Source organism: Chenopodium quinoa, unplaced genomic scaffold (assembly GCF_001683475.1).
Source record: "Chenopodium quinoa cultivar QQ74 unplaced genomic scaffold, ASM168347v1, whole genome shotgun sequence".
Classification (NCBI taxonomy): Eukaryota; Viridiplantae; Streptophyta; class Magnoliopsida; order Caryophyllales; family Amaranthaceae; genus Chenopodium; species Chenopodium quinoa.
Genome location: NW_018744790.1, coordinates 681,598 through 693,682, shown reverse-complemented (window position 1 = coordinate 693,682; position 12,085 = coordinate 681,598). Strand labels below are relative to the sequence as shown.

General features: G+C 39.0%; 1 protein-coding gene across 1 annotated transcript; it reads left to right on the top strand.

The window, feature by feature from the left end:
* The first annotated feature begins 7,980 nt into the window (after window positions 1-7,980).
* Window positions 7,981-11,399, top strand: LOC110703913 (translocon-associated protein subunit beta-like). The gene is made up of 6 exons (XM_021881710.1): window positions 7,981-8,317; window positions 9,574-9,672; window positions 9,753-9,861; window positions 9,945-10,016; window positions 10,212-10,217; window positions 10,930-11,399. The coding sequence occupies exons 1-6, from the start codon at window positions 8,130-8,132 to the stop codon at window positions 11,044-11,046; spliced, it is 591 nt and encodes a 196-aa protein (XP_021737402.1). The 5' UTR covers window positions 7,981-8,129; the 3' UTR covers window positions 11,047-11,399.
* The last annotated feature ends 686 nt before the right edge of the window (window positions 11,400-12,085 follow it).

Sequence of the window (12,085 nt, the reverse complement as noted above, 5' to 3'; positions counted from 1 at the left end):
ATAGACGAGAGATAAGAAAAAAGCGCGTGAAAGGTAGAAAGGAGGGGTGAGTAGGCACAGGCAATTTACGCGGGACTAGAGTTGTGTGGGTCCAAAAAAATCCCTTTTCTTTTCTTTTCTTTTTTTTTAATCTTAATTCTCTCATTACTGACAACGATATTTCCCAGGTCATCTCCACACCATTTATATCTCACTTATTCACTCTAACCTCACCATCCTGTGACAACCCCTTAGCTGACAGGCCCAAATAAACAACCAGGCTGTGACTAAAAATGCCCGTACCTATAGCAGTTGCAGTGTGAGCCCATTTGGTAGGTACTGACGTGGCAGACGTCGGTTGTTGTTTGATTGCGGCTGCGTTTGTTATTGCTTGTGTGAAATGACGGAAATGACCCTGGAAAATTATTTGTTGTAAATTAAAAAAAAAATCCGAGGAGTTGACGGGTATTTTGATATTTTTAATGAAGGGGGTGGTAAAAGCATTAAAGGCGGGAAAGGAAAGTAGTGGGTAAAAGTAGAAGCAAAGGAGATACAGAAGAATCTACGTATTTGGAAAACTTTTTTTAATTCTTTCTTTCTTTTTACTCTTTGTATAACATTTTGGTTGAAGCCAGAGCGAGTAAAGCACAAATATGGTCCCTAAACTTTCGTATTTGTGCACTTTTAGTCCCTCAATTTTCATTTGTGCACTTTTGGTCCCTCAACCACCACTATTGGTGTTTATGACCAAAAAGTTGAGGGACCTAGCCTAGTCAGCAAAAGATTAGGGACCATGACTCATTTTTTTTTTCTTTTTTATTGTAAGCTATTAATAAATTAATATTTATTATTAATGCATACAAATTGATTCTAATAATCCCACATTTAACCAGTTTGTTATTAATAATCCCACCTTTAGATTATTATTTAATAATCCCACCTTTGTAGGGGATCATCTTCTATTGGTCCCTTATGACCGGTAACCTGAACATTGGGTAAACTTTTTTTTTTAATTTGAGTGACATGTGTCACTAAATAATTGGTAAATAATTTTTTTTTTTAAAAAAAAAACTAATTTTTTCTTTTTGAAAACCCAGCCAGCCCTAACAAACTCCGACAGCCCCTCCTCCACCGCCGAACCCCCATCCCCACAGCCACCCATTCCCACCCTTACCTACAAAACTCACACCCACGAAAACCATTGAACCCCTTAATATCAATGAATTAAAAAAAAAATCAATGAATCAATTTCTTTAAGGGATGGCTTGAGGTTGAATTTGGGTAAGAGTTTCGGGGTTTTACGGTGGTTTTCGGCGGTTAAAGGGGGTTTTCTGCGGTTAAAAGGGGGGTTTTGGCGGCTGGGTTGGGTTTTTATGGTGGTGGTTGTGGTGGTTTTCGAGGGTGGGATTCTGGTCAGGGGTGATTTTGGGGGTTGCTTTTGGTTTCGACCGGCCAATTGCGGGGGTTTTGGGTGGCAGCCGGTCGGTTTTTGGTGGGGCTAGGGTAAGGTTTGGCCACCGTTTGGGTTCACAGTGGGTGAGGGTGGCTGGTGGGTTTAGTTTTTTATTTTTTCAGTTTTCTTTTTTAGTTTTTCAGTTTTGTTTTTTTTTTTAAGTTTTATTTTTCAACCAATTAAAAAACGACACATGGCATATTAACCTATGAAAACAGGTTACCAACAGGTTAGGGACCAATAGAAGAAATCCCCTACAAAGGTGGGATTATTAAATAATAATCTAAAGGTGGGATTATTAATGACGAATCGGTTAAAAGTGGGATTATTAGAATCAATTTTTCCTAAAATAAGTTCATTAAAATGAAAGAAAACTTTTATTAGTAAACTAATAAACACCACCAACACCCTTGTAACCACTTTCTCACCACTACTTAGATCTGAAACGAACCCCACTAAAACCACCAAAAACCCACCCAACCAACTCGCACCACTAGCAACGAACACCACCCACCACCTTCTCACGATCTCACCACCACCAAGATCTAAAACCCCACATCACTACCCCTAAGATCGAAACCCCACCTCACCAGCCACCACCAACGAACCGAAACCCCATGTCACCAATCACCAGCCACCACCAACGAACCAGAACCCAAACTCACCACCAACAGTAAATTAAAACCCCACCTCACCACCACTTAGATTTGCAACCCACTTACCATCGCTAAAATTGTAAACGCACAACCACCAATACCTCACCCTTATTAGTAAAAATAAAATCATCGAACCTTACCCAAATTGCGAGTTGAAAACTTTGAAAAGAAAAAAAAGGAGGTGGCGACGAACAAACAAGGTGGAAGTGGCGGCGACTATGATAAAAACGGGCGACGAATCGATCGAGTAATTATGGTGGTGGTGTACGTAAAGGTTGTGAGAGAAGAGGGAGGCATTGTCGGATCGGAGCTTGGCCTAATTTTTTTTTTTGGGTGTGGAGCCGCCATTGTCGAAGGAGATCAGGAGTTGTAAGCCATAGGACTATAGAAGAAGGGATGAGAGAGAAAATTGGAAGGGGTGTTAGGGAAGAGGGGGAGAGAGTGTGTGGAAGCCATGAAAAGATAAAGGTTAAATTTTTATTTTATTTTTTCAATCAAAATAATAGGTGATTTTTTTTTTTTTGGTTTTATTTTTAATTACTTTAGATTTTTAATTAATGCTAATGAAAAAAATTAATACTGTCCAAAAATAAGAAAAATGATAATAATACAAAGATATTTTTTTTAAAAATAAATTCTGACAAAAATAAAAAAGAAAACCAAAAATAAAAAATGAGTCATAGCCCTTAAACTTTGTGAATCGCTAAACATCGCCCGCAAATTACCATATAAAGCCCACAAATATGACTTGGTGTGACCATTATGCCCATTTTCTAAAATTGAAATAATCTCGGTTTAAAAAATGTGGAGCCGTACTGGCTCGCCGGGGGAGACCGGAGGGCAGGCCGGAGATGCGGGGGACGCCGGAGGTACGTCGTCGTCGACGGAAAACGAGGTAAGTCACCGTTAAAATTCACGGTTTACCGTCGAAGTGGCTCTGGCGCCTAGGATGGACGCCCAAACCGTAGCCTGGACGTCCAAGCCAGACGCCAGAACCACCAGAGTGGCGTCCAGCCCAGACGCCCAGACCACTAGAGTGGAGTCCAGCCCAGACGCCCAGACCACCAGAGTGGCGTCCAGGCCAGGCGCCACTCTACTGGCTGAGGCGGCCCTGCCAGGCGCCAGTCCACACGCCACCCTTATAAATTAAATTTTTTTTTTTCTTTTTTGATTTTGTTGTTGTTTTTTATTTATTTATTTATTTTTTTAAAAAAAAATCGAAAATGATTTTTTAAAAAAATTCGAAATGGGTTTTTTTTTAAATTAGTTTTGAAAATTCGAAATAGGTTTTTTTAAAATTAAGTTTGAAAATTCGAAAATTCCATGGCAGTAGGCGGTGGCACATAATCATCATTGCTGTGGTCGAGATCTGCGATCAACCTCGGGTGCGAATACCGGTTGAACCATTCCATGTAGTAATGGTCACACATGGGAGGAACCCCAGAAGGCGGCCGCTGCAACTCCGCAGTCCATAAGCGGGCCACCATCGGAAACTGGTCCCACGTCCCGGTCATGATATCCGGCCATTGCATGACGTAGTCCCTTGACGATGCAGGTCGGACCGCCTTCATCGGGCATGCCGGGGGAGGAGGGACAACTTGGACAAATCCAAGCTGGCGAAGACAACGCTGGGGCATGTACGCCTCGACGATCTCACGATACTGAATGAGTCCCGTGTACAGGGTCCTGGGTACCCTAACACTAGGGTTCGGGCCGAAAGACATCCAGTTCACCTACACATAGTTTTAAAATTTAATAACATGAATATAATATGTGCAAATAATAAAATGTAGAAACAATTTATAAACGTTACCTCTAAGGGGACAGCCTGTCCAGCAATAACCGTATCGATCGGAGGCGGTCAACGGACTTCTTCTCCGAGCGCGGACTCCACGCACAAGCACGCGGCATCCCCTCATCAATAGGAACCGGGTCACGATGTGGTCGCAATGCAGGAAAGTACTCGTATATCCAGGTCTGCAATAGAGTCATACACCCAGTGATACCTGCCGCGTTAGCCCGACTCGCAAATCCTAGTTGGCGATACAAATACGCCAACGTAGCCGATCCCCAGGAAAACTGGCCTACACTGTCGGGGTCACACGCCTCTACTATGTCGCGTGGCCTGAGCTTGTTTCCGCCGCTCTTATCCGGAAACAAGGTACATCCGAGGAGTAGAAAAACATAAGCACTCAGCTGTGCGTCGTGCGTCCTACGTGCACTGGGGTACAAACACCGCTGCAACACGGATGCGATCTTCACACCTCCGTGTTCCCAAACACCTAGCGCCTCGGTGTACAGTGCAACCCTGTCCACCGCCAACAACTCCGCCAGCAAATCTGCCTGATCCGCATCAGCCACAGCACAAAGTCGTTTACCCTCAACACGAATCCCCAGAATGGCCTCGACGTCATGTAACATGATCGTCATCTCACCGAACGGAAGGTGGAAAGAGTTTGTATCTGGCTGCCATCGCTCAATGAAAGCCGTGATCAGCGTACTGTCAATCTTATCGTGCATGGTGGCAGGAACGTGATTCACCCCAGTGCCCTCCAGTCGCTCGAACATCTCGCTCTCCGCCGGCCAAGCCTCAGCCCATGTACGCAAAAAGCTACAAGTCTTTTCCCGGGTATGACATTTCAACAACCCCGTAACTGAAGGCCTCTCCTGGTCCTCCCAAATACGGGCAGCTATGTGTCCTAGAAAGCTAGGAATCACACTCCCGTCAACAGGTCCACCGGGCACCTCACTCCTAACAACCCAAGAATCATTACCGGCCCTCGACCGTTTCCTGCTTGCCCCAGATACAGTGGACGCAGATGATGTGCCAGATCTACTAACAAACCTACCACCCCTACCCTTACGCACCTCCACCATATGTGTCTTGTACATGTCATCAACCCTCTGACTGAATGGACCGTAATCATCATACGGTCCACTGCCATCGTCCACATCCTCATCCTCATCTGCGCCCTCCTCCTGCTCCTCCTCCTGGTCACCCTCCTCAGCATCATCATCGTCATCGTCATCCTCATCACGACGGTGGATCCGTTCTCTACGAGCTGAGGCCGAAATACCACGGGATCTGACATGTCTATGCCCCGACCTCTCCACTGAATAGCTTCTACTAAGAAGCTCTATATTCTTCCCCGCACCATGACGACCCAGTGAATTCTACACAAAATTTTAAAATATATAAACATACAAAAATTTATACGAAAAATAGCTACCACTACCCAAATCAAATAAACTAAAAACATACTAACAAATTAACATAATAAAGAAATTAACAAAACACTTAAATAAAAATAATAGAATAAAAAATACACTTAGAAAGGAAATAAAACCAACACAGAAGAATATATATAAACATAAATAATTCATTCCCAATTAAAATAAATTAACTAACCAAAAACAATATCAATAATAAAATTTAAAATAAATTAACTAACCAAAAACAATATCAAAGTCACAAAAAAAATTTAAAAACAAATCAAAATAGAGAATATAAATAAAAATGTACAAAAAAAACAAACAAATAATTGTAAACATTTATAAACATAGAAAAAATACAACAAAATTGAAAAAATTTATAAAAATAAACAACAAAATATAAAAACAATTCAAAAAGATATTACACACAAAAAAAAAAACAAATATAAAAAAAAAGAAAAAAAAAGGGGGGCGCCTTGGCTGGACGCCCAGCCAGCGGTGGTGGCGTCAGCTGCAGACGCCGCCACCAGTGGGCTGGCGCCTGGGCTGGACGCCACAGCCACGGCTGCGGCGCCTTGAATAAACGCCACAACCGTGGCTATGGCGTCCAGCCCAAGCGCCAACCTACTGGTGGCGGCGTCTGCAGCTGGCGCCACCACCGCTGGCTGGGCGTCCAGCCAGGGCGCCCCACCTCCGTCACGGCGGTTTTTCCTTTTCCTTTTTTTTTTTTTTAACAAATTGTACCTTGCCTCCTTGGGACCTCCTTCCCTCCGCCGCCGCCGCCAATTCCTTGCCTTGCCGCCTCGACATTGCCGTTGTTTGAATTTTTTTTTTTTTTAGAGAGGTTGAAAGAAGATGAGCGATGAGAGTGTGAGTGATGAGAGTGTGAGTGTTTTTTTTTAGGTCAAGGGCAATATTGTCAAACCAAGTGAATTTTGTGGGCTTTATGTAGTAATTTGTGGGCGATGTTTAACAAATCCCTAAACTTTTGCTGACTAGACAAGGTCTCTCAATTTTTTGGTCAAAAACACCAAGAGTGGTGGTTGAGGGACCAAAAGTGCACAAATGAAAATTGAGGGACTATAAATGCACAAATACGAAAGTTTAGGGACCGTATTTGTGCTTTACTCAAGCCAGAGCTAAGCAAACTCTTTTTTTTTTTTTTTTTTTTTAACTCTCCATTTTTTACTTACCTTCGTTAAATGTTAGAAATTGATTTTAATAATCGCACTTTTAGCCAATTCTCTATTAATAATACTACATTTAAATTATTTGCTCAAAAAAAAAAAAACTACATTTAAATTATTATTTAATAATTCTATCTTTATAGGATCTACTTTTATTGGTGCTTAACTTGTTGGTAACCGATTTTGATAGGTTAAAATGTCACGTGTCGTTTTATAATTGGTTTTACAAAAAATTAAAATTAAAAAATGAAAAAAAAACCACTAACCACCCCTCTACCCACCGTGAAACCCTAACCCTTACCCTAACCCCATCGAAAATCGGTTGGCCTCCACCATGAACCCCCTGAAACGGCTGGTCGGAATCAATAACCACGATCAAATCCACCATCGAAATCAACCCCCTGACCCAAACCCACACCCGAAACCACCACAACCAAATACCCCCGAAACTCCACCGAAAACCGCTATAAACTCCCAATACTTCGCCGAAAATCACCATAAACCCCCGAAACTCCCCCGAAAACACCCATACAACCTTGAAACTCCACCGAAAACCCCCTCTAACCACTCTAGCACTAATTTTTTTTCCATGGAGGCGGATACACAATGCTCCGTGCATCCGTTTTCTTTTTAAAAAGGTGGAATGAACATTTAGTTGTTCATTAAAGAACATACAATTATTTTATAAAGAATATCTAGCTATTTTATAAAGAACATCACATATATTTGTTTTGTAATGAACATATAGGTATTTTGTAAAAAAAAAAAATAAAAAAAAAAATCAAACTTTATGTTCTTTATATATATAGCCTAAAAATGCATTTTTAGTTAAAAATCCAAACCCGATTAAAAAAAAGCTCGAAAAGCCCACTATATTATCGGGTTAAGGCACGAGATATTATGTTAAGTCCCGGTTCGACCGGATTTTTTGATCACCTATAATAAAAATTTATTGTAATGAACATTATTTTTTATTCAACCACCCTAATCTAAAGACACAATTCAAATAACATTTCAAATTAACAATTAACATTAAATTTCAAATAAAAGTACATTATACTGACAATCAAAGAACATGATCGATAATAAAGAACATTATTTAACATTCTTTAATATGTTATTTTCAATTAAATGAATGTTCTTTACATTTCTACAAAATGTTTATTACATTTCTATAACATGTTCCTTTTACTTTAAATAAATGTTCTTTATATTTTTATACAATATCCTTTCTAGTTTTTCTAAAAGAGATGCACTATACAGATTGTGTATCCGCGTGAAGGAACCATGCATTGCTCTAGCACTAAACATAAAACATGTTCCACCAGACCAACAATTGCTGCTGTGGTGCTGGTGCATGGTGCAAGTGTGCAACCGTGCATCGCAACTCAAACACACGATATCATATTAAAACAGTTTTTCTTCACTATACCATCGACTACATCGAATGACATTGCGACATGTCAGCAAAACCACGTATTTTAACACTTTTAGCACATTCCCAATTTCCCACTCAATAATCCCATCCCCCCCTTTTTCTTTCTTTTTTTTTAAAAAAAATTTTCTGCTTCTCTTTCGTTCTTCACATTTCGAAAATTCTCCCCTTTTAATTCTCAATCTGCAACTTCAGAGAATTCAACAATGGCGGCTTCAATCAATCAATTAGGGTTTGTAATTTTCGCTATGATTCTTGTTTCATGTTCAATCTCAGCAATGGCGGATTCGGAATCAGCTTTTATTGTAGCTCACAAGAAGGCTACCCTCACAAAGCTCACCAATGGCGTTGAACGTATCTTCGTTTCTATCGACCTCTACAATCGTGGATCTTTGTATGTGATTTCTCTTTTCTACTGATTCTGCATTTGCTGCTATGATTTTAGATCTTGTTTGCGTTTGAATTTCCATTGTTATGAATTTCATAATTGAATTTTGTTTTCTGTGTTTGATTTTGATTTTTGTTTGCATGTTGATTTGGAGGAAGTAATACACTAATACTATTGGAAATGAATTTCGGTTTCAATTGCGTATTTTAATATTGAATTTTCTGCACTTGTTTGATTTTGTGAGTTTGCTGTTTGAGAAATACTGTAAGTAGTTTATTTGTAAGGTTGAACTGCTATTCGTAATCCTGTAAATTTTAATAACACCTGCATTTTTTTCTTTCGAGAAGCATTGTATGATATGAATTACTGCATTAGCTAGTATACTGAAAAACTGTGATCATATATATGAATAAATTATTGTCATTGTTACATTGAGTATGTAACGGTTATGAGTGCTAGCGGAAGCAAATAAATTCATGGACGATAAACCCTAAAACCCAGAAAATAGGACAACAGAGGAGTATAAGAACCCTGAATTACCAGAGTGTAAGATAGTTTTACAACTCTCAGGGTTTATGAAAAATTTCAGAAAGATCTGATTGGCTATTTGGCTTGTGATTACCTCGTAATTGGCTCTTGTTGTGAATGCCCAAAATCGTATTTCTATTTAGATCCCAATGACTGTAATAGGCTCTTGTGAGCTTCATAGAGTATAAGCTCTCTTGGGAAATTGATTTAAGCAGATTGATTTTAGCACACACTTATATGAGAGAGCATAGAAAACTCTGCTCCAACATAAAATGTGTGCCAAAATCATTTCCCGCTCTCTTGTGTATGTTAGGGGCTTTTTTCTTTCCTTTCTCCCATTCTTATTTCTTTCATAAGGAATAAGCGTGTTGTAAATATGGTTTGTAGTTTTGATAATGTAATGAGCAAAATTTACATTTTAGTTCCCCAAGTAATTATAATAGAATTGCATTTTTGTTAGACCTTATGGTATTAATTCATAAATGGAATTGCAATTACCTGAATTACAAGTCTGTTAAAAATGAGTCTTAGCTGTTTTGACGTGAAGCCTTAACAGATTCTAGAAGCAAAAAAAATTGAAATTTGGCTCCATCTCACTTGTTTATTTTTATACACGATTCTAGAAACATTCATTACATTTGGCAATTGATTAAAAGTGAGTTTTGCTATGGAGCTCATTCCTCTCTCCCTAAGTAGAAGTCTGATATGAGTTAATTTTCTATAATTATGTTCAGAACTGTGTACGATGTAAGCCTTGTTGACAAGAGCTGGCCTGTGGACTCTTTTGATTTAGTCAGTGGAAACTTTTCAAGATCATGGGACAGCCTCGATGCGTGAGTTTTAATTTTTTTAAGCATATTTCTCTGCGAATCGCTAAGTCATGAGTCTGCTCACTGATCATTATTATTCACAGTGGAGCTATTGTTTCTCACTCCATTGAACTAGAGCCAAGAGTAAAAGGTCTATTCCAGGGTAGCCCAGCCGTGATTACATTCCGCATTCCCAACAAGGCTGCACCCGTGGTATGCACTTCTTGAAATGCTAAATAGACCGTTGTTTTTCTTGTTTGCTGACCGTTGTAGCTTATAATCTATATTCTTTTCAGGTTGCATATTCTACCCCCATTTACCCATTGAACATGCTTGCAGATACTACACCAGAGAACAAGCTTGAATTGGTAATCTTTTCTCAAAATTCGTAGGCGTATCAAGTTCTTTGTGTTTGTGTTCATTTGCCTTCCATATCTGTTTAAATTTGTTTTTTGTTCATCTTTTTATAACTTATGTGGGCATTGACTAAGCTGATGTATCCATGTTTTTCTTTGTGAATAATTTGTTGCTGCTGGTGGGCTGGCGTTTACCAACTTTCTCAGGCAAAGGTTAGTTTCATGCTTCTAAGTACTACGTGCAATAACTTCCGAAGGAATACCTCTAGTCTTTAAATTTTTGATGGATTATCAAGCTTTAAATACTAACTTCCAAATCCCCTGTTTGCATTCCTATGTTTGAAGAAGTTTTGAACTTTGAATTTCTGATTAGTCTTTCAAGTGTGCATGGGTTGGTCACCAAATCTTAATAATGATCTACCTTACTGGGTAAAAGCAAAATAGGTTGCTCTTATCCACCTTTGTTGTTTTAGATGTCATTTGATGTATTATGTATATACAAATTTAAGTGTTGAATGACTCGAGTACTTTGTGACTTTGTTTGGAAATAAGGCATAGCTCTGTGCTACATCTCGTTTTCTCCTTGGCTCTTCAGTTTTGTCAGTGCTGACTAATGAACAAGAATTCTAGTGTTGTTGAGTTTTCTAGTGGTTTCCAAAGGTTTGGTTGCCCTCACAAGACCATACACATGTACACTTGGTACACTACTAATCATGCTTGAATTGTCTTTTAAAAGATTTTTTGGAGGACAAGGTTTATAATAACCAAATAAAGTTTAGATTAGGGAATGCTTCATGTAGTGTTCATGCTGCAATCATGCAATGTCTTCTCCTGCTTGTAGACGCTCCAAAGTTCAAGATTCTATGACATTATCGTAGATGTTCTTGTCAATTGTTTTCTTATACTTTTCTTCTTTTTTTTGCAGAGTCTTCTTGCTCGATTTGGTGCACAGTTTTCAGCAGTCTCTCTTGTAGCTTTGTTTGGATATATGATTGCTACTCCTAAGTCGAATGCTGCTAAGGCACAAAAGAAGAGGCGATGAAGCTAAAGCTCTAATACGATACAAAACGACTAACTGTTACGGCTTTGCAGCTGGCTTCTTCACTTGATACGAGTCTTAATTCTCTTCAAAGATACCAAAAATTAGCCATTCTGGCTTCGGTGGCTTCTTTCTGACTCAGATTGAAGGCTGCCTGTTGTAACTTTTCCTCATGTCCTTAAGATAGTGTTTTCAGTTTTAGTCTTACCTTTTACTCCCTCCGTCCGATGATATAGTTCTTGTTTTCTATTTTGGGGAAACAAAATAATGTTTCTATATTTTTGAATAGTATGCAAAGACTATTATACCCTCATTTTGTTAACTTTATTTATTATACAGCCTAAATTACTCTTAAATTTTGCATATGTCATGTATTTTTTTTTCTCTCTCTAAGGGCCTTTCACATTTACTGAGCTGAGTTGAATTAAACTGATTGGAGCTGAATTGCACTAAACTGAACTGATTGGAGCTGAACTGAACTCAACTGAAATGAATATTTTATAAGAGAGGGAAATTAGGAACTGAACTGATTAGAGCTGAACTGAACTGAAATTAAGTAAATGTGAACAGGCCTTAACTCTTGTCTATTACGGAGTATTGTACTTTTCACTTTTATTAATGTACTTTATTCACTTTCTTCTCTTATTTCTTAAATATCGTGAAAAACACAAAAAAATAACTATATTATGAAACGGAGGGAGTACATAGTTCACTTAAATCAAGAACTGCTCAGGAGGCTTTATTTTAAGAAAGCTGCCTCAAGTTTGAAATGCATGCGCAAGCATGTTGCAGCTCTTGTGTGTCTTTTATGCCGTTTTTAAATGTTTCTTCTGGTAATGTTGTGGATAATACTCTCTCCGTTTCCTTTTATTAAGTGCCTGTTTTTCATATTCTACAAGTTGTAACACAAATGAAGTGTAAAAAGCATCCTTGAAATCAGTGGTGAAATTAGGGGGTGGCTGGGGGGTAGGGCTGACAATCCCTGACCCGACCCGACTCGATAATCCGAACGAGCCCGACCCGAAGTTATTGAGAGAAACCT